The sequence below is a fragment of the Schistocerca nitens genome, chromosome 5, assembly GCF_023898315.1.
Source record: "Schistocerca nitens isolate TAMUIC-IGC-003100 chromosome 5, iqSchNite1.1, whole genome shotgun sequence".
In the NCBI taxonomy this organism is placed as follows: domain Eukaryota; kingdom Metazoa; phylum Arthropoda; class Insecta; order Orthoptera; family Acrididae; genus Schistocerca; species Schistocerca nitens.
This window is the reverse complement of record NC_064618.1, coordinates 272395404-272415179: the sequence shown is the minus strand read 5'-3', so window position 1 is coordinate 272415179 and position 19776 is coordinate 272395404. Positions and strand designations below refer to the sequence as shown.

The window sequence follows — 19776 nt, the reverse complement described above, 5'->3', positions numbered from 1 at the left end:
CCAAGACCGAACCTTGCGGCACTCAATTTTTTGTTGTTCCCCAGTTTGAGAAATCAGCAGTTTTTTGCATATTTTGTGAACTGCTTATTTCAACTTCCTGCACTCTTCCAGTTAGGTATGATTTAAACCATTTTAGCGCCGTCCCATTCATACCACAGTACTTGAGCGTATCTAGAAGTATTCCATGATTTACACAATCAAAAGTCTTTTTTCTTCTATTTCAGGTCCCCGTACTTCGTCAGTTTTATTAATGTTCAGGCTGTGTATTAAACGTAGATTAATGCCTCATCAAAGCATAATAGGGAGATACAGACAGGGATTAGAGAGGGGTGCTCAGCCCTTCTGTTGATTATTGTTATAAGTAGTGGAGCATGGAAAGATTGGCTTAGGCTCAGCTGGTTAAGCCTACAACAGGTCCGTAAAAACCTCTTCTACGTGAAGGTAATCGGAATTACATGGCGCAGCCTGAAGAATAGCAACTCGCCGTTTGAGAAAACATGACATCATATCAACAATTCCGAAAAATGTGACTTTTATTAAATCCACGTGCAAAATGTTCGAAATGTTACCCAATCGTTTAAATTATATATTATATGTATTTAAATATAGATGTTGGGGTGGCTCCACATCAGAGCCTGTAAGAACAAACCCCATCTGTGCGCTTATCTCATGGTAAAGAAACTTTCCGTAATGACTATAATGACGATAATTATTATTGGGTAACTATAACTTGGAGAACAGAAGCACTGTAGATAGGCATCTGTAATTTTTATTTTAGAACGACTGGCACACGGGCGTCAGAATACTAGTGACTAAACTCTTCGGGCACAGAAAGGCGGCTATCTTTGAGGGAGGGTAGGTGGAGTAGTTAGCTTGGATTCATCTCGTACAGCACTTGAGATATTGTCTACTTAGACCTTTCTGGACTCAAATATGTGCTGCTACTAAAGGAAATGAATGTGCGAAAATCAATTTTATGTACTAACTGCCGATACTATTTCTAAGCTTTTGACAGTTTGTTCTTCTACATACAACGTAAAAGATACATGCACATCTATACTCTGCGTTGGAATGAGAAATAACTGTAATCACGTGATAATGTAGATTTTGCCGGTTTAATAAATGTTGATGCTCTTCGCGGGTACGCTGCCGGCTTTCATCGCCGTAACGACGCGGTATTTCGACGGTCCAGCTGGCCGCTACTTTCAGATGAGTCTGCAAATGCACAATCACGCCGGAAATGAGTTCCGGCGTGATTGTGCACATGCAGTCTCACCTGAAGATGGCGGCCAGCTGGACGGTCGAAATAACTTGTCGTCAGGGAGATGAAATCCGGCTGTATACCGGTGAAGAGCATAAATTGTAATGATGTTTGGAATCTTGGGTCTATTATTTCTCAAACCAAATGCGATAAAAAAATTAAACGCTGCGTTTCGTAATAGAGAACGCCTTTCGGAAGCTCTTGTAAAAGGTTCTTTCACCAGACAAGAAAAACAGCGAATTATTGCGAATTCAGCTGCAGCGAAATTATTGCGTATACAGCTGCAGCGAAATGCTCTAGCGCTGCAACGAAATGTGTTGTGACGGACCCGGGGCGTTTATTTCGGCCGTTATTACGGATGGCCCCGCCATAAAAACGTGTCTGTGTTAGGGGGGGGGGGGGGGGGGGGTGGCAGTGGTGCACGCCTTTGGCAACCCACCGCCAAGCCGGCTCACCCACCGGCCATTGCCTCGTCCGCAGCAACCTAGCCGCTTCCTCGCAGCTAGGGCCACGACGCCGCTTTTTACGATCCGCTCCTCTGGCGCCAATCGACCCGCCTTTAAGGAAGCTCGCAAAGCCCTGGTACTTCCAGAACCAGCGCTGACCTCGGAAAATACTGGTAAACTCGTTTCTGTGCTGATGACGATTTACTGCGAGTGGCAACAGCTCGGGCGCTGGTCCCGAACGTCGACGAAGCGACAGTTATCATTCATCTCATGTGTCCATTTCAAGTAAAAGAAGAAACTGCGTCCTGAAGCGTCTTCATTCTGGAATTTTAGTTTATCGCCAACACCCACCATTCTGTGAAGCTTCAGTCTGTGGTACACTGACGGAAAAGAATAGCAACGCCTAGGAGAAGTGAGACACAGATATGTACACCTGAAAGAAGGTGTATACTCAAATTTCGCGCCCTTCGCTTAAGAGTGGCGCTAGTAGCGCTACTTTGAGGAAGCACGTCAGATTTGCTTTAAATTCCTGATCGTCAGTTACCTTGGAAATTGGATGTGGTGAGTTGACGTTAGTCAAGAACGCCTTTAAGGCGACAAAGACACCATTAGTAGCACCCGATTCAGTTTGTAAGAGGCCGTGTTTTAAATTGAATAGTTCAGATATAGCACCTAATGTCAGTTTGCGCATGCCTAATATCCAGATTCTCGACGTTGCGCTGACTGCTTATTTTCTGAAATTACATACTTCATCACATAGATTTCCAGATCGAGACTCGTTTCGTAATTTTGATCGAATGGAGGAAACGATTTTTTCGAAGCAGCTTACCATCACGAGAAAAATATTTACCGGCAAGATAGGAATATGAGCCAGTCCATAAAACCATATATATTACAGAAAGTTTCGTAACAGCAACAACTTCCAGGTTGTAATTTGTGTTAACTCTCAGGTATAGATTGACAGTCACGTTTCATTTCTTTCCAATGGTGAAACATTGACCTTCGGAAGAAGAATTGCACCAAATACCTTATTTATACCAAATATCAAAAATGGCTCTGAGCACTATGGGACTCAACATCTTAGGTCATAAGTCCCCTAGAACTTAGAACTACTTAAACCTAACTAACCTAAGGACATCACACACACCCATGCCCGAGGCAGGATTCGAACCTGCGACCGTAGCAGCCCCGCGGTTCCGGACTGCAGCGCCAGAACCGCACGGCCACCGCGGCCGGCATACCAAATATCAATCATTGACTTTTGAAATAATACTTCTATTAAATGAAAAAGAAAGATCCAGAATCATTAGAAAACGAAAGTGAGAAAAAATGTTTGGAAGGAGGTGGGCACGAACCTGCTACCTTCATCTCAATTATACAAAAAACTTATAACGCTACCATTTGCGCTACAGATTCGACATACCAAACAGGTTTCTTTGTGTAGCATAGACTGTATACAGACTGTAACTACAAATGTCATTATTTGATATTCAACATGCAGAAAGATGCTCTTTTGGTAAATCATTAAGACTGTAGCACTGAAACGGTATACTTACGCAGGACACAAGCACCTACCGACACGCAGTTTCCTATCATATTATTATAAGGAATTGTAGCTAAAACGTCTCGATTTCGAGAGTCCCTCACTCTGCTGATGCTATGAAACAGCTTATATTCATATCACGTTCTCTACGAGAAACAAAACCAACAATTACGATTTTTAAAGCAATGCAATATGGCTGCTCCTCTTTTCTGCTTGTGACGTGAAACGATGTCACATCTTATTGATTACATTCTTTCACACGAGGCACAGATCTACCATGACAGATTCTTTATTTTACGTTCCGCTGCAACGTCATCAGCTCTTCGTCCAAGTGCGTTTACATGTCCCGTGAGAGTACGGCTTAAGGTGGGAAAAGGGTCGGAGATTTTTAGCTACGTAACTGACATGCAGTCGTTAGCCAGTTTCCTTCTTGAAACGTCTCTTTATTTGAGATGTTCTTAAGAGTGCATAATATGTTGCGTGCTTCTTGTTGAGGAGTGAAAACTTGATACTTGTTTCTGGTATATAGGGTTATACCTGTCGAACATGATTAATGTGGCCTATCTCTACATCGCAGTCAACATACCTGTTACGATTTACTCCATGGGTCACTGTGGAGAGAATTGGGAATTAACCCGGGCGGGGCGATGTAGTCAGCTTCTGCAATGTCCTCATCTTAAACGGTCTCCGCAAACACCTTCCTTCGGCTACTCTTAACACTGGAAAAAAAAGTTTCTGTTTCGTGGTTAATTTCTGTTCAAGGATTGCCTTCTGGGCCGAGTTTAAACAGCCTCTCTCTCATTCCTGTTCCAAACGGCGACCATCGTACAAAATCTTCGCAGGAGCAGTGTAACGTTGTTGCTTTAATTTGCTATGAAAGCGGTACTGATAGCCAATAAAAGCGGGTTAAAAGCTGTGAGCTGTCTGGCGAAGTTAACCTTGCATTACTGAGCAACTGTTTCACCAGGTATGCAGTCCAGCTTACCAAATCCCCAACCAGAGTAACATTAATTGTCTTTTAATAGTCATACGACAACCGGTGATATGTATATAAAAAAGAGAATTTAAATAAAAAGAAAGAAATCAGTTTATATTTGGAAATTTATTCTAAGATTGATCATTGAAATTTCAGCATACTAAACTCGATTCATAACTAAGCTGGTGCCTTATTTAGGATTGTGAAAATGTGAGATTGTAATCTTACGGAACACATCAAATATGGAGCCAAGATTGGGAGACTGCATACAACACTGCATTCATAAAATAACACACGAAGAACGTTGAAACATATGCAAGAGGAAATTAACCACAACCAACCGATTCAATTTTCACCCAAAGAAGTTACGTTCGTAGCACAATCCTGTCCGTCATGTAATTACCACACACTGGTATACTAAATTCATACTAACTTTGTGTGAAATCTTCCCGAAAAGAATAGCTGAGGGCTACTTTGATGAAAACACCACATGCTTCACGTGGTCAACTTGGTTTACACAAAGAGTGTAACTCCACAATAATTTTGATAATTAAAATAAATTAGATCGAAAAGCAATTTACAAAAGAAAAACCTCGAACTGGTTACTATCGTCTTACTATCGTCTCACTATTAACCTGATGGGTCAAACAATTGTATAAGCACGTGGTACTGGTCTCACAAAGTACACCCCACGTGGGTTGAACATAAAGAAAAGTTGCTATATTGAAAAATATTGTCAAGACGAGACTTTATAATCTCACGCACATTCGCATTTAAGATTGATGATGCTAGTTAGAGTTACTGATCAACACATGGTTCCACTTTACTCACAAAGTAGTGACAAAGCAACTACCGGAATATATTCTGAACTTCACACTCGAATTACACTGCGTTGAAATTTAAGATAACATTAGATATTTTAGAGCTAAACCTGAAATAAAGGTGATTAAATTTTCAGTTAGGCTGAACTTAAGAAATCCATTGTCCTACGGACTTATCAGAGACGCGCTTAGCCGGAGATCTTACCACTTCAGACGCTCGCCACGGACAGACTGCCCTGGTCCCTTCCTGAGGGGTGGCTTCTGTATACAAAACGGAAGTGACCAGAGAGGCCGCTTCCTATACCAACATGACAAGGGACGGACAGGACCATACTAAGAATAGAAACCTCTTTGCTTTTAGAAAGCGTAGCTACCTGTTCCGACGTTGGTCCTACTGTTCTCTGGCAGACAGGCTCGTCTGCTACCATCCAGCATGCAACTAGAAATACATTTGCTCGTTCATCCTCTCACACAGAAGGGAAGGGGGATGACAGTATCTTATCATGCACAGTATATAAAAGAAAGCGGATGTAGGTTCCGTATGAGACTGTGTGACATGAATTACATATAAACTGTGTTTTAAAGTGTAGTAGTGTGACAGATCGTTCTTGTTTATATGTAAAAGTAACACGTTTCACTGCTCAGTCTCCTCCCAGATAGTCAGAAACACCATAGTAAATTTAGAAGAGGAATTTATGCCGTAAATGACAACAGACTTAAGAAATTAAAATGAAAGGAATCCAAGAGAGACCTTTCACCAGGTGTCCTCAAATGGACACCTTACTGTTGCTGTGTTATGTCTCTCCATAACGTCACTGACTTTCTTGAACACTATAGCTATACACCGATGAAACAAAACGCTGTGATTACAGCTTTAATGGCGTGTTGCCCCTCTTTTCAAACACAGTACAAGAGAGATTCCGTTGGCTTGGATACTAAGTCCTTGACAGCATTCCAGAAGCGTGTGGCACCACTTATTTGCACACAGGTCAAAACAATTTCAATAAATTACGGTATGGTATCTTACAGGCACGTAGGTTGAGACCGATATGTGTTCCAATAGCTGCGTATCAGGCCCATTTTCTGATCAAAACGTTTATTTATTTCATGGCATGGCTGGGGCCCCCCTTTGGGCAGACCGTTCACCGGGTGCCGGTCTTTCAATTTGACGCCTCTTTGGCGACCTGCAGTCAATGAGGATGATAGGATGATGATGCTGACAGCACAACACCCAGTCCCTGGGCGGAGAAAACTCCCCGATCCAGCCGGGAATCGAACCCGACGCCAGAGGATTGACAATCCGTCACGCTGACCATTCAGCTACCGGGGGCGGACACCAAAACAATGTGAGCTCATTACAATGCCCCCCCCCCCCAAAACCACAAAGCACTGTAGCACGATTTTGACCTGGCAATAAGGAGAGTTGTCCTGCTGGAAGATGTCATCAGTGTAGGGGGAGAAATTAAGCATGAAACGATGTAGGTGGTCCGCAAAAATGTTCACATAATTCACTGCTATCATGATGCCTTAGATTACCACCACAGATGCCATGGAAACTCGGTCAGTACACCCAATGGCGTAATTCTGCCCTCACCGAACTGCGTCTGTGGCGCGATGCATGTTTCTTGCAGCCATTCGCCTGGATGACGGCACCTAACAAGAAATGGGATTCATTCGACAGGCGACTCGTTTCTATTGATCTACAGTGAAAGCTCAGTGGTGCTGTGCCCACTGCCTTCGTAGCTGACGATGTCGTTGGGTCAGCACACGAACACGTAGGGTCGTGGAGCTCCATGTTCAACAACGGCCTATGATCTGTGTGCTCCGAAACACTTGTGCCTACACCAGCACTTTGCTCTATCGTCAGACCTGCCACAGATCGCTGCCTATCCTGGGTTACACAGTGATGGATCCTCCGACCTCTACGTTTTGCGATGAGACGACGTCGTCCAATAACATACGGCCTACTCGTTATCTCAGCATCCTTCATCCACTTTCCGTAGGTGCTCACGACAGTAGTAGGCCAACAGGCGACCAGTTTCGTCGTTTCAGAGACTCTAGTTTCCAACCGCGACGCCACAACAATGTGCACTCTGTCAAAACCGCTTATATCAGTGGATTCAAATGGCTCTGAGCACTATGGGACTCAACTTCTGCGGTCATTAGTCCCCTAGAACTTAGAACTAGTTAAACCCAACTAACCTACGGACATCACAAACATCCATGCCCGAGGCAGGATTCGAACCTGCGACCGTAGCGGTCTTGCGGTTCCAGACTGCAGCGCCTTTAACCGCACGGCCACTTCGGCCGGCCATATCAGTGGATTTCCGCATTTGTGGCCCGTATATTTGCTATGATTACTGCCCATTCGTTTCTCTTCCGCTTACATTCTTTCCTTACTGCGTCACGTACCCGCAATACCACCAAGAGGCATTCAACCTCGCTGTGGGCAGAAGTCATAATGTTTTGGCTCATCAGTGTAAATACGCAATATTGCCTCATTAGAACGGTGTAAGGTGCCTCTTACGTGAGGAAGACATTTTTACCAGTTTTAATAAATTGTCTCTTTATTGATGTATTGACGATAGTTACGAAGTGCTGTAGTCCGTAGCCGGCCATGAGTCGGAGAGCATTTCCCACGCTGACTGGCTAGGTGACGAAGCGACCATGTGTCGCACGTAGTAGGGTGGGGTTCGGCGCTGGACCTTAGCTACAAGCGTCAGCCTGGGAAATATACATGACGGGAAGTACCGCCATCTTGGCGCCAGTAACCGATTTTGTTTATTTATATTTAATAATTAGTCATTTATGGCAACATGAATACTAGGAGGAGCCTGTGGATGCTTATCTTAGTAAGTACGAACTTGATCGGAAATCCACGGACTGTGACGAAAGAGATACGGACTGCGCGCCAAAGTCGGCAGTCGGCGTTAAGAGCTCTTCCTGTCTAATTCGATGGTAGCCATGATCTCGGTTACGAGTAGTTTGTGACATGAGTGTTTCATTATTCATCTAATAGAAATAAAAGAATGTTAATTTCGAGTAAATAGATACCCCAAAGTTGATCGACAGCAATTTCAGATAATTATCTGCCACCGACAGAGATACCAATGCGCCAATGAAGAACCTGCGCGGGACGACATTTACGAGAGCTGCACCGCGCACAGGTAGGAGGAAATCCGACGACACGACCCACCAAGGCGGATCAAGAAAGGTCCGACTTACACTCGCAAATTCCGGGTGGAAATACTGACCAGTTATACTGTGCGTCACATATACCACCCTCTACGGACTTGCTGCTAAGCTGAGGAATAACAGTACCAGTTTAGAAGCGAGGGGATCTTACAACGGGATTGTCCGTTTGGTAACGAATCAAACTGTTCGCATTACTACAGTCTCTTAACGACTATAGGAACCGATTTAATGGCTAAACTCAGATCGGGTGCCACCGCAGTTTACTGATGAGGAGTAGGATGTCAGATGCAGATGTGATAATGAATTGGAATGTGTGCTTGTACTCTGTATCAGGGGACGTTGTGACACGCCATGTCGTCTGTCCGCAGGTGCACCTGGAGGACGGGTCCAGAGGGCTGCAGCCGCTGCCGGCCACGACGGTAGTCGCCATCTGCTGTTCGCTGCTGCTCGTCGCTGTCGTCACCGCCACCGCCCTGCTCTGGAAGTGAGTACAACTTGCCACTGACTGCATTACGTGTCTTCGTCGGGCGCGCGCGAACTGCAAGTGCTGCACTCTAGTGGACAGCCACACAACAAGCACTCTTCAAGGTATAAATGGTTACGCCCGAAGCCGCGCGGGATTAGCCGAGTGGTCTAGGGTGCTGCAGTCACAGACTGTGCGGCTGGTCCCGGCGGAGGTTCGAGTCCTCCCTCGGGCATGGGTGTGTGTGTGTTTGTCCTTAGGATAATTTAGGTTAAGTAGTGTGTAAGCTTAGGGACTGATGACCTTAGCAGTTAAGTCCCATAAGATTTCACACACATTTGAACATTTACGCCCAAAGTAGCGTCTTAGTGTGAATATAACTGAATTGAGATCTTCAGGCTCTAGGAAATATATTTGTAATGCCTATTGCTCTTTAATGCACACACGTGAACGAAAATCCGAATCCAAGTAGAAAAGGATACAGCAATCAGTCGCAAATGATGTTTATTGCATGTCTAGACTTTGGTCGCTGTGTGTCTAAATGCAGTGCGAAAAAAAAAGTTAATAACCAGTTACAGTAAGGTAACGTGCATGTCTCATAGAATTTAAAGTCGCATAAGCTTCAAATGTGAGACAGTCATAAAATAAATATCAGTAAAACTAAGTTAAGACATGAAAACCACTTGTGTGTGCACATAGTCCCAACTGAACTATTCATGTCGGTGGTTGAGCTCACAATGAAGTCAGTGTTTTCACTCCCAACAAAGCGGGCTTCAGTGTACGTCATACCAATCTACAGCGCTCACGTTACATGGATGTTGCAGTGACAACAAGTTAACTGGCGCCTCTGGCTATTTCACACGATAACGACCATGTGTAATTGTAAAACTTTAGTCACTGGTTTTAACCAGAACCGCCTTATTTGTTTTATGTACATAAGTTTTGGAAAAGTATAAAATAATAAATAAAATGAGAAAACACACAAATTGTGAAAAAAAGTAATACAAGATGTTGTCACTGTATCTAATATACACTGAAGTGCCAAAGAAGCAAGTGACACAAAGTAACAATGCGGACGCTATCGAACCGCGGTATTTACCGTCTTGGCATGGTTGAACTACAGACAACAGGAGCCGTGTAACCCCTTCCTGGCGTAATGACTGGAACTGACCGGCTGTCGGACCCCCTTCGTCTAATAAGCGCTTCTCGTGCATGGTTGTTTACATCTTTGGGCGAGTTCAGTGACATCTCTGAACAGTCAAACGGACGGTGTCTCTGATACAGTATCCACAGTCAACGTCTATCTTCAGGAGTTCTGGCAACCGGGGTGATGCAAAACTTTTTTTGATGTGTGTATATGCAGGGAGGATGCTGTAGAATGGTATGATGTATACTGAGGCCAGCTGTGTTGTAAGTCTAAACAGCGGCCTCAGTGTCAACTCAATCTCTGACATGCAATAGTCCAGTCTGGACTATGTGCATGTGTAAGTGGTTTTTATTTTTTAACTTACATTTACTAGTATATATTTTATAAGTTACTTACATGTAAGGCATATGCAACTACGCATTTAATAAGGCATGAATGTTACCTTACTCTAACTGGTTCGTTACGTGTTTTTTTAGGACTGAAGATGCCCACACAGTGACCGAAGTCTTGATATGGAATAAACATCATTTACAATTGACTGCTGCACCTTTTACTACTTAAAATGAATACAGTCGCTGGGTACGACTAATGCCCTGTGGAATCAAACCTGTTAGAAAAATTGAATGTTTGGCATTATTCGTTGTGGCTGCCTCTGATGTAGGTAACAGCTGGAGAAGTACATTGCTTGCTCTTGAGTAACGACCGTTCCAGCCGATCATAATCGGCATCTCTCAAGTAATTTAACTCTGAGTCTGTCGAGTGGCAGATACGTGTAGTTCCCTCTCTTTAAGCCATGCTCAACACTTGACTGCTCTGTAGTCTAAAACGCAACATCTTGTATCATGCCGATTTGTAATTTTAGTCAGACATGTAAAATTTCTGCACACCTTCGGAATCTGCTCTGTTGAAAATTAATGGCATGAACCTACACTTCAAACTACACATTCTGCGTAACATACGGCATCTGTGGATGACCCAAGTTCCGACAGCAGCACATTATCACATTCACTTCGTTCAACATCGTCGATTACCAACTGTTGGATATAAACTTAGCTTCACTTTCACATTTCTCTCGTAACATGTGAGAAAAGTCACGGTCAACTTCTTTAACCTTTTCAAATACCTGTTATTTATTAAGAGATTAGTGATCCGTTTCTCTATTTGTAATAGATTGTGTGCGCTTTTTCCGTGAAGAATTTTTTCAGCCGTTTCGCCTTTGTGGTATAAGCTGCAACGAGAATGACCTGGATTTTCCCACTGTTGCAAAACGGTTGTTTTAGGAAAATCTTTCACTGTTAATGAAGCAGTACAATGTAGCAATATGTTCACAGAATCCAGAGGGCTGCTTTATTACACTCACATTCATCTTGGATCTGAAAAAAGACATACCGTACATGCCACTTATAAACATTATACATATAACGTTCTCATATTACACAATTACAAATTAAATATTTACGCAACTTATTTTGATTTTAACAGAATGAGGCTAGCTTCTGTTAAACATTTCCCAAATATTTCGTCCCACAATATTTACTTAACTTCAGAAACATGGTTACTGTTTTATAGATCTATACCTTTCTTTATAGTGGAAAATCTAAAATACGACGTCCCGTTTTACATTCTTGAAGCCAACATAAATTAGGCTTGTAGTGTCTGACGCCATATTGAAAACGTGAATTGGAATACAACTGATCTATCGGTCTCTCATTTATAGAGTTTTCCGCTCGTGCTGCTATAGGCGCTCGCAGTCACAACTGCGCGTTCTTAGGCTCCCTATATTGGCTAGAATGACACCTGCTAATTTGACTTCCTCTCGTAGTAAGTGGCGGGAGCGCAGCAATGTGTTGATGTGAAATTACAGATAAAATGGCCTCTGGCTGCGAGGATGGTTTCTAATGTCTTCACTGGATAATCGATTTGAGACTGCCTGACCCGTCTTCAGCTCCACCAGTTCACATATAATATTTTAGAAAAAATGCAGTAGACCATATAGAACGTAACAGCATTAATTGTATACTGTACATTTCAAGCTGTCAAATTTTTACCAGTAATGAGATCGGATTAATAATCATGTGCTTAGGTTATACATTAAATCACATTTGCTCAAAATCTTAGATTATGCACTAAGATTATAACATTTTTTATCTTACGCATGTTAAATTTTTTATTATAATGTTGGCAACCAAGTTACATTTAAAATTAAGGACCATATACAGTGGCAGTGTATATACCACACTCTACAAGCGTCAACCATTTATGGCATTAAATCCATATCTCGTGAGGAACCGTAGTGAGTATTCTGGAAGGGCACACACATATAATAAAAAACTCTCCTGTGTCTCATGGGCTGCATAGCCTTACAAAAGAAAAAAAAGCACCACGAAGAAATTATCCGAACGGTAAGGGGATCAGTAATTGTGTTATACATGTACTGATAATGATTACAATTTCTTAAAAGCTGGATGATGTATTCAAGCGAAAGATCTTCACAAATTAAGCAAGTCAATAAGGCGTCGGTTCACCTCTGGCCCTTGTGACCTGCTATCGTGCCAAATTCTCCTGGCTGATCTAATGGCGGACTTCAGTAAGTCTGGTATCTCACTCCCGTCCAGAACAGCTCCAGGCAAGTCATCGGGTCTCAGTTCGAAGCGAAACTCATCACTGAAGACAATTCTGCTCTAGTCAATGGAATTCCAGGCCAAAGACGTTCCTGGAGAAGCTCCGGACAGCAGTGGGATACCAACTTGACTTTCGCCTGGCATACGTACAAACAGGAGTGATGATCTGGGATCATAGCAGGATCCTTTTGGTTGTCATCCAGAGCACCCGTGCACCCCAGCGGTAGACCAACCATATTCTACGCTCCGTTCCGTTGCCCTCTTTGGCAAGTTATCCGTGGATCACATTTCAGCAAAAATGCCCGGCAACACACGGCGAGAGTTTCTACTGCCTTAGTGCTTGCACTTTGTCAAAACCGCTTATGTCAGTAGATTTCCGCATTTGTGGCCCGTATCTGTTATGAAACCGTCCACCCTCACCCGTTATGCACAAATTCGATGAGTGGCCTTCAGTCTATCGCTCAGTGTTTATGACCTTCTCGCCAATCTCGGCCCTGCCGCTTCTTCAGTTGATTTCCTTTGTGGTAACCAGCCACATGGGTATCCTGGTTAATGAGATTGGCGATCATGTGGCTAGGGATGGGGGGCGGGGGGTTGGAGCCACCAACCCCTTGTTCTCCGTGACAGATTTGTGGCTTCATATCAAATTCCCAGACTCCGGCGATGTGGCGTTCTTCCTTCAGCCTCTCCCGATGGGAATCATCGACTCTCTGCCATCTACGTATCAGCCATACCGTGTTGAACCATGGTTCTTTACTCTGTAATTGTGTGTCCTCCCCTTTGTAGTTTCAACCTTGAAAGTTGCAATTCAGCGTCGTCAGTAAATTTTTACTCCTCTAGAATTGCAGTCGAGAATCCTAATTGCATGTATCTACATCCACATCTACTTCGCAAGCCACCTGAGGGTGTGTGGCGGAGGGCACCTTGAGTACCTCTATCGGTTCTCCCTCCTATTCCAGTCTCGTATTGTTCGTGGAAAGAAGGATTGTCGGTATGCTCCTGTATGGGCTCTAATCTCTCTGATTTTATCCTCATGGTCTCTTCGCGAGATATACGTAGGAGGGAGCAATATACTGCTTGACTCCTCGGTGAAGGTATGTTCTCGAAACTTCAACAAAAGGCCGAAACGAACTACTGAGCCTCTCTCCTGCAGAGTCTTCCACTGGAGTTTATCATCTCCGCAACGCTTTCCCGATTACTAAATGATCCTGTAACGAAGCGCGCTGCTCTCCGTTGTATCTTCTCTATCTCTTCTATCAACCCTATGTGGTACGGATCCCACACCGCTGAGCAGTATTCAAGCAGTGGATGAACAAGCGTACTGTAACCTACTTCCTTTGTTTTCGGATAGCATTTCCTTAGGGATATGGGCCCCTCTCATAGCGTTTCATGTTTTGCTGGTCTGCCGCCGCCTTTTGTCCCTTCGCACTAGATGTGCTTGCCACAGGTGTTAGCGTGCGACCCTGACAGCGTTACGTCCATCCTGAGATTCCATCACGAAACTGGTTCGTCTTCCCTCTTTCCGAAAGTGGAGTCCCTTGGTTAGCATTGGCATTGATTTGGGAGGCTTTTGGCCTTGCCCCCACACCACCGATATTCCTCGCCCCCTCCCCTCCCCCCCTTTCATGGTATGGTGTGGGCATCGGACCCCCCTGCCGCGCTAATCCTTTCCCGTCGACTGGACTGCTGTGGATGTCGTTATTTCCACTGTTTCTGCCACCTTGGATCGTGGAACTAATGACGTCGTTGTTTGTAGCCTCCTGGACCCTCAATAAACAACAAACCATACTGGAAAAACCTGCCGCTCTCCCAAGTTAGCACCCACCACTGCCCTGGGAAACCTTCATGTGCTCGTAGTCGCCAGGAGACTCAATATGTACGCAACGAACTGCTTACGCGTCCTGTCCTGGCATCGAAATTGCGCACGGTATTCAAAGGCGGAAAGGTGGGGGAAGAAGGCCAGTGTTCCCTCTGTCTGCTTGCTGGGTGGTCTCATCCGAGATGTGGAGGAGGCCCTACCGGCGGCGATAGAGAGCACTGGGTGCACCCGACTGCGAATTGTTGCTCATGTCGGTACCAATGACTCCTGCCGTCTGGGTTCAGAGGTCATCCTCAGTTCGTACAGGCGGTTGGTGGAATTGGTGAAGGCGGAAAGCCTCGCTAGCGGGGTGGAATCAGAGCTAACTATTTGTAGTATCGTTCCCAGAACCGATCGCGGTCCTCTGGTTTGGAGCCGAGTGAAAGGCTTAAACCAGAGGCTCAGACGATTCTGCGGAGATCTGGGGTGCAAATTTCTCGACCTCCGCTATCGGGTGGAGAAATGTAGGGTCCCCCTGAATAGGTCAGGCGTGCACTACACGCCGGAAGCGGCTACAAGGGTAGCGGAGTACGTGTGGAGTGCACATGGGGCTTTTTAGGTTAGAGAATTCCCTCCCTAGGCCCGACAAGACGCCTCCTGAGACGCGGCAAGGTAGGAGTAGGCAAAATGCAACAGGGAATAACAATATTAATGTGCTAATAGTAAACTGCAGGAGCGTCTATAGAAAGGTCCCAGAACTGCTCTCATTAATAAACGGTCACAACGCCCATATAGTACTAGGGACAGAAAGTTGGCTGAAACCAGATGTAAACAGTAATGAAATCCTAAACTCAGATTGGAATGTATACCGCAGAGACAGGCTGGACAGTGAAGGGGGAGGCGTGTTTATAGCGATAAGAAGTGCAATAGTATCGAAGGAAATTGACGGAGATCCAAAATGTGAAATGATTTGGGTGAAGGTCACGGTTAAAGCAGGCTCAGACATGGTAATTGGATGTCTCTATAGGCCCCCTGGCTCAGCAGCTGTTGTGGCTGAGCACCTGAAGGATAATTTGGAAAATATTTAGAGTAGATTTCCCCACCATGTTATAGTTCTGGGTGGAGATTTTAATTTGCCGGATATAGACTGGGAGGCTCAAACGTTCATAACGGGTGGCAGGGACAAAGAATCCAGTGTAATTTTTTTAAGTGCTTTATCTGAAAACTACCTTGAGCAGTTAAACAGAGAACCGACTCGTGGCGATAACATATTAGACCTTCTGGTGACAAACAGACCCGAACTATTTGAAACAGTTAACGCAGAACAGGGAATCAGCGATCATAAAGCGGTTACGGCATCGATGATTTCAGCCGTAAATACAAATATTAAAAAAGATAGGAAGATTTTTCTATTTAGGAAAAGTTACAAAAAGCAGATTTCAGAGTACCTGACGGCTCAACACAAAAGTTTGGTCTCAAGTATAGATAGTGTTGAGGATCAGTGGACAAAGTTCAAAACCATCGTACAATATGCGTTAGATGACTATGTGCCAAGCAAGATCGTAAGAGATGGAAAAGAGCCACCGTGGTACAACAACCGAGTTAGAAAACTGCTGCGGAAGCAAAGGGAACTTCACAGCAAACATAAATATAGCCTAAGCCTTGCAGACAAACAAAAATTACGCGAAGCGAAATGTAGTGTGAGGAGGACTATGCGAGAGGCGTTCAATGACTTCGAAAGTAAAGTTATATGTACTGACTTGGCAGAAAATCCTAAGAAATTTTGGTCTTATGTCAAAGCTGTAGGTGGATCAAAACAAAATGTCCAGACACTCTGTGACCAAAATGGTACTGAAACTGAGGATGACAGACTAAAGGCCGAAATACTAAATGTCTTTTTCCAAAGTTGTTTCACAGAGGAAGAGTGCACTGTAGTTCCTTCTCTAGATTGTCGCACAGATGACAAAATGGTAGATATCGAAATAGACGACAGAGGGATAGAGAACAATTAAAATCGCTCAAAAGAGGAAAGGCCGCTGGACCTGATGGGATACCAGTTCGATTATACACAGAGTACCGAAGGAACTTGCCCCCCTTCTTGCAGCGGTGTACCGTAGCTCTCTAGAAAAGCGTAGCGTTCTAAAGGATTGGAAAAGGGCACAGGTAATCCCCGTTTTCAAGAAGGGACGTCGAACAGATGTGCAGAACTATAGACCTAAATCTCTAACGTCGATCAGTTGTAGAATTTTGGAACACATATTATGTTCGAGTATAATGACTTTTCTGGAGATTTCGAAAAAGACGATCGTGCGAAACCCAGCTCGCGCTATTCGTCCACGAGACTCAGAGGGCCATTGACACGGGTTCACAGGTAGATGCTGTGTTTCTTGACTTCCGCAAGGCGTTCGATACAGTTCCTCACAGTCGTTTAATGAACAAAGTAAGAGCATATGGACTATCAGACCAATTGTGTGATTGGATTGAAGAGTTCCTAGGTAACAGAACGCAGCATGTCATTCTCAACGGAGAGAAGTCTTCGGAAGTAAGAGTGATTTCAGGTGTGCCGCAGGGGAGTGTCATAGGACCGTTGCTATTCAAAATATACATAAATGACCTTGTGGATGACATCGGAAGTTCACTGAGGCTGTTAGCAGATGATGCTGTGGTGTATCGAGAGGTTGTAACAATGGAAAATTGTACTGAAATGCAGGAGGATCTGCAGCGAATTGACGCATGGTGCAGGGAATGGCAAGTGAATCTCAATGTAGACAAGTGTAATGTGCTGCGAATACATAGAAAGATTGATCCCTTATCATTTAGCTACAAAATAGCAGGTCAGCAACTGGAAGCAGTTAATTCCATAAATTATCTGTGAGTAGGCATTAGGAGTGATTTAAAATGGAATGATCATATAAAGTTGATCGTCGGTAAAGCAGATGCCAGACTGAGATTCATTGGAAGAATCCTAAGGAAATGCAATCCGAAAACAAAGGAAGTAGTTTACAGTACGCTTGTTCGCCCACTGCTTGAATACTGCTCAGCAGTGTGGGATCCGTACCAGATAGGGTTGATAGAAGAGATAGAGAAGATACAACAGAGAGCAGCGCGCTTCCTTACAGGATCATTTAGTAATCGCGAAAGCGTTACGGAGATGATAAACTCCAGGAGAGACGCTCAGTAGCTCGGTACGGGCTTTTGTTAAAGTTTCGAGAACATACCTTCACCGAAGAGTCAAGCAGTATATTGCTCCCTCCTACGTATATCTCGCGAAGAGACCATGAGGATAAAATCAGAGAGATTAGAGCCCACACAGAAGCATACCGACAATCCTTCTTTCCACGAACGATACGAGACTGGAATAGAAGGGAGAACCGATAGAGGTACTCAGGGTACCCTCCGCCACACACCGTCAGGTGGCTTGCGGAATATGGATGTAGATGTAGATGGCGGAACTTGCGGACCTCGCATCCCGTCATGGTGTGCCAAGAAAGTTCAAAGTACTGCTCTCTCTTTGAGACAAATCCCGGGGTGCCATTACGGTGCATTTATCAACAAATGTCGGAAAACAGTTTACAATCTGATAACATTTACAATTCATCACGAAAATTTACTGTAATTCGAGAGCGTGGTTTAGACGACTAGTACAGAGCATAGACTCGGAATACACCCTATCGCTGACTGGCGAGATTGGCGCGCAGCAGAAATCTCATGCATACTTCGTACAAATTCGTATATGACTGGTAACTGAATAATTTTCATTTTCTTCCTGGGTTAGTTGATTTATTGAATAGTTTTATTATAGCATTAAAGGTCCAATGACCTGTAGGCTTCCCCTAGCATTTGCTTTGCTAGAAGTGGGCCTTAAGAAGAAAATTCTCAGTTTCGCGCTAGGATGTATGTGGTTTCCCCACATATACACTCCTGGAAATGGAAAAAAGAACACATTGACACCAGTGTGTCAGACCCACCATACTTGCTCCGGACACTGCGAGAGGGCTGTACAAGCAATGATCACACGCACGGCACAGCGGACACACCAGGAACCGCGGTGTTGGCCGTCGAATGGCGCTAGCTGCGCAGCATTTGTGCACCGCCGCCGTCAGTGTCAGCCAGTTTGCCGTGGCATACGGAGCTCCATCGCAGTCTTTAACACTGGTAGCATGCCGCGACAGCGTGGACGTGAACCGTATGTGCAGATGACGGACTTTGAGCGAGGGCGTATAGTGGGCATGCGGGAGGCCGGGTGGACGTACCGCCGAATTGCTCAACACGTGGGGCGTGAGGTCTCCACAGTACATCGATGTTGTCGCCAGTGGTCGGCGGAAGGTGCACGTGCCCGTCGACCTGGGACCGGACCGCAGCGACGCACGGATGCACGCCAAGACCGTAGGATCCTACGCAGTGCCGTAGGGGACCGCACCGCCACTTCCCAGCAAATTAGGGACACTGTTGCTCCTGGGGTATCGGCGAGGACCATTCGCAACCGTCTCCATGAAGCTGGGCTACGGTCCCGCACACCGTTAGGCCGTCTTCCGCTCACGCCCCAACATCGTGCAGCCCGCCTCCAGTGGTGTCGCTACAGGCGTGAATGGAGGGACGAATGGAGACGTGTCGTCTTCAGCGATGAGAGTCGCTTCTGTCTTGGTGCCAATGATGGTCGTATGCGTGTTTGGCGCCGTGCAGGTGAGCGCCACAATCAGGACTGCATACGACCGAGGCACACAGGGCCAACACCCGGCATCATGGTGTGGGGAGCGATCTCCTACACTGGCCGTACACCACTGGTGATCGTCGAGGGGACACTGAATAGTGCACGGTACATCCAAACCGTCATCGAACCCATCGTTCTACCATTCCTAGACCGGCAAGGGAACTTGCTGTTCCAACAGGACAATGCACGTCCGCATGTATCCCGTGCCACCCAACGTGCTCTAGAAGGTGTAAGTCAACTACCCTGGCCAGCAAGATCTCCGGATCTGTCCCCCATTGAGCATGTTTGGGACTGGATGAAGCGTCGTCTCACGCGGTCTGCACGTCCGGCACGAACGCTGGTCCAACTGAGGCGCCAGGTGGAAATGGCATGGCAAGCCGTTCCACAGGACTACATCCAGCATCTCTACGATCGTCTCCATGGGAGAATAGCAGCCTGCATTGCTGCGAAAGGTGGATATACCATGTACTAGTGCCGACATTGTGCATGCTCTGTTGCCTGTGTCTATGTGCCTGTGGTTCTGTCAGTGTGATCATGTGATGTATCTGACCCCAGGAATGTGTCAATAAAGTTTCCCCTTCCTGGAACAATGAATTCACGGTGTTCTTATTTCAATTTCCAGGAGTGTAGATCACCAAGCAACTTTCTCTCTCATGGCTTGCGTATATGTCCGCACTCCAAAGACTCAATACCACGCCATGTGGTACGTACATCCGTTAGCGATGTTGACGCGGGAACCAACTTATCACTTCGTGCAGTCGCATTCTGCAGTGATTCTTAAGGCAACGAATTAC

General features: G+C 45.1%; 1 protein-coding gene across 1 annotated transcript in view; it reads left to right on the top strand.

Moving 5' to 3' along the window:
- The window catches only part of LOC126260378 (uncharacterized), a 173963-nt gene that overhangs the window by 44606 nt on the left and 109581 nt on the right, over positions 1-19776 (top strand). Inside the window, exon 3 of the mRNA XM_049957705.1 lies at positions 8611-8726. Within this exon, the coding sequence (XP_049813662.1) occupies positions 8611-8726 (116 nt within the window). The remainder of the gene's footprint in view (positions 1-8610; positions 8727-19776) is intronic.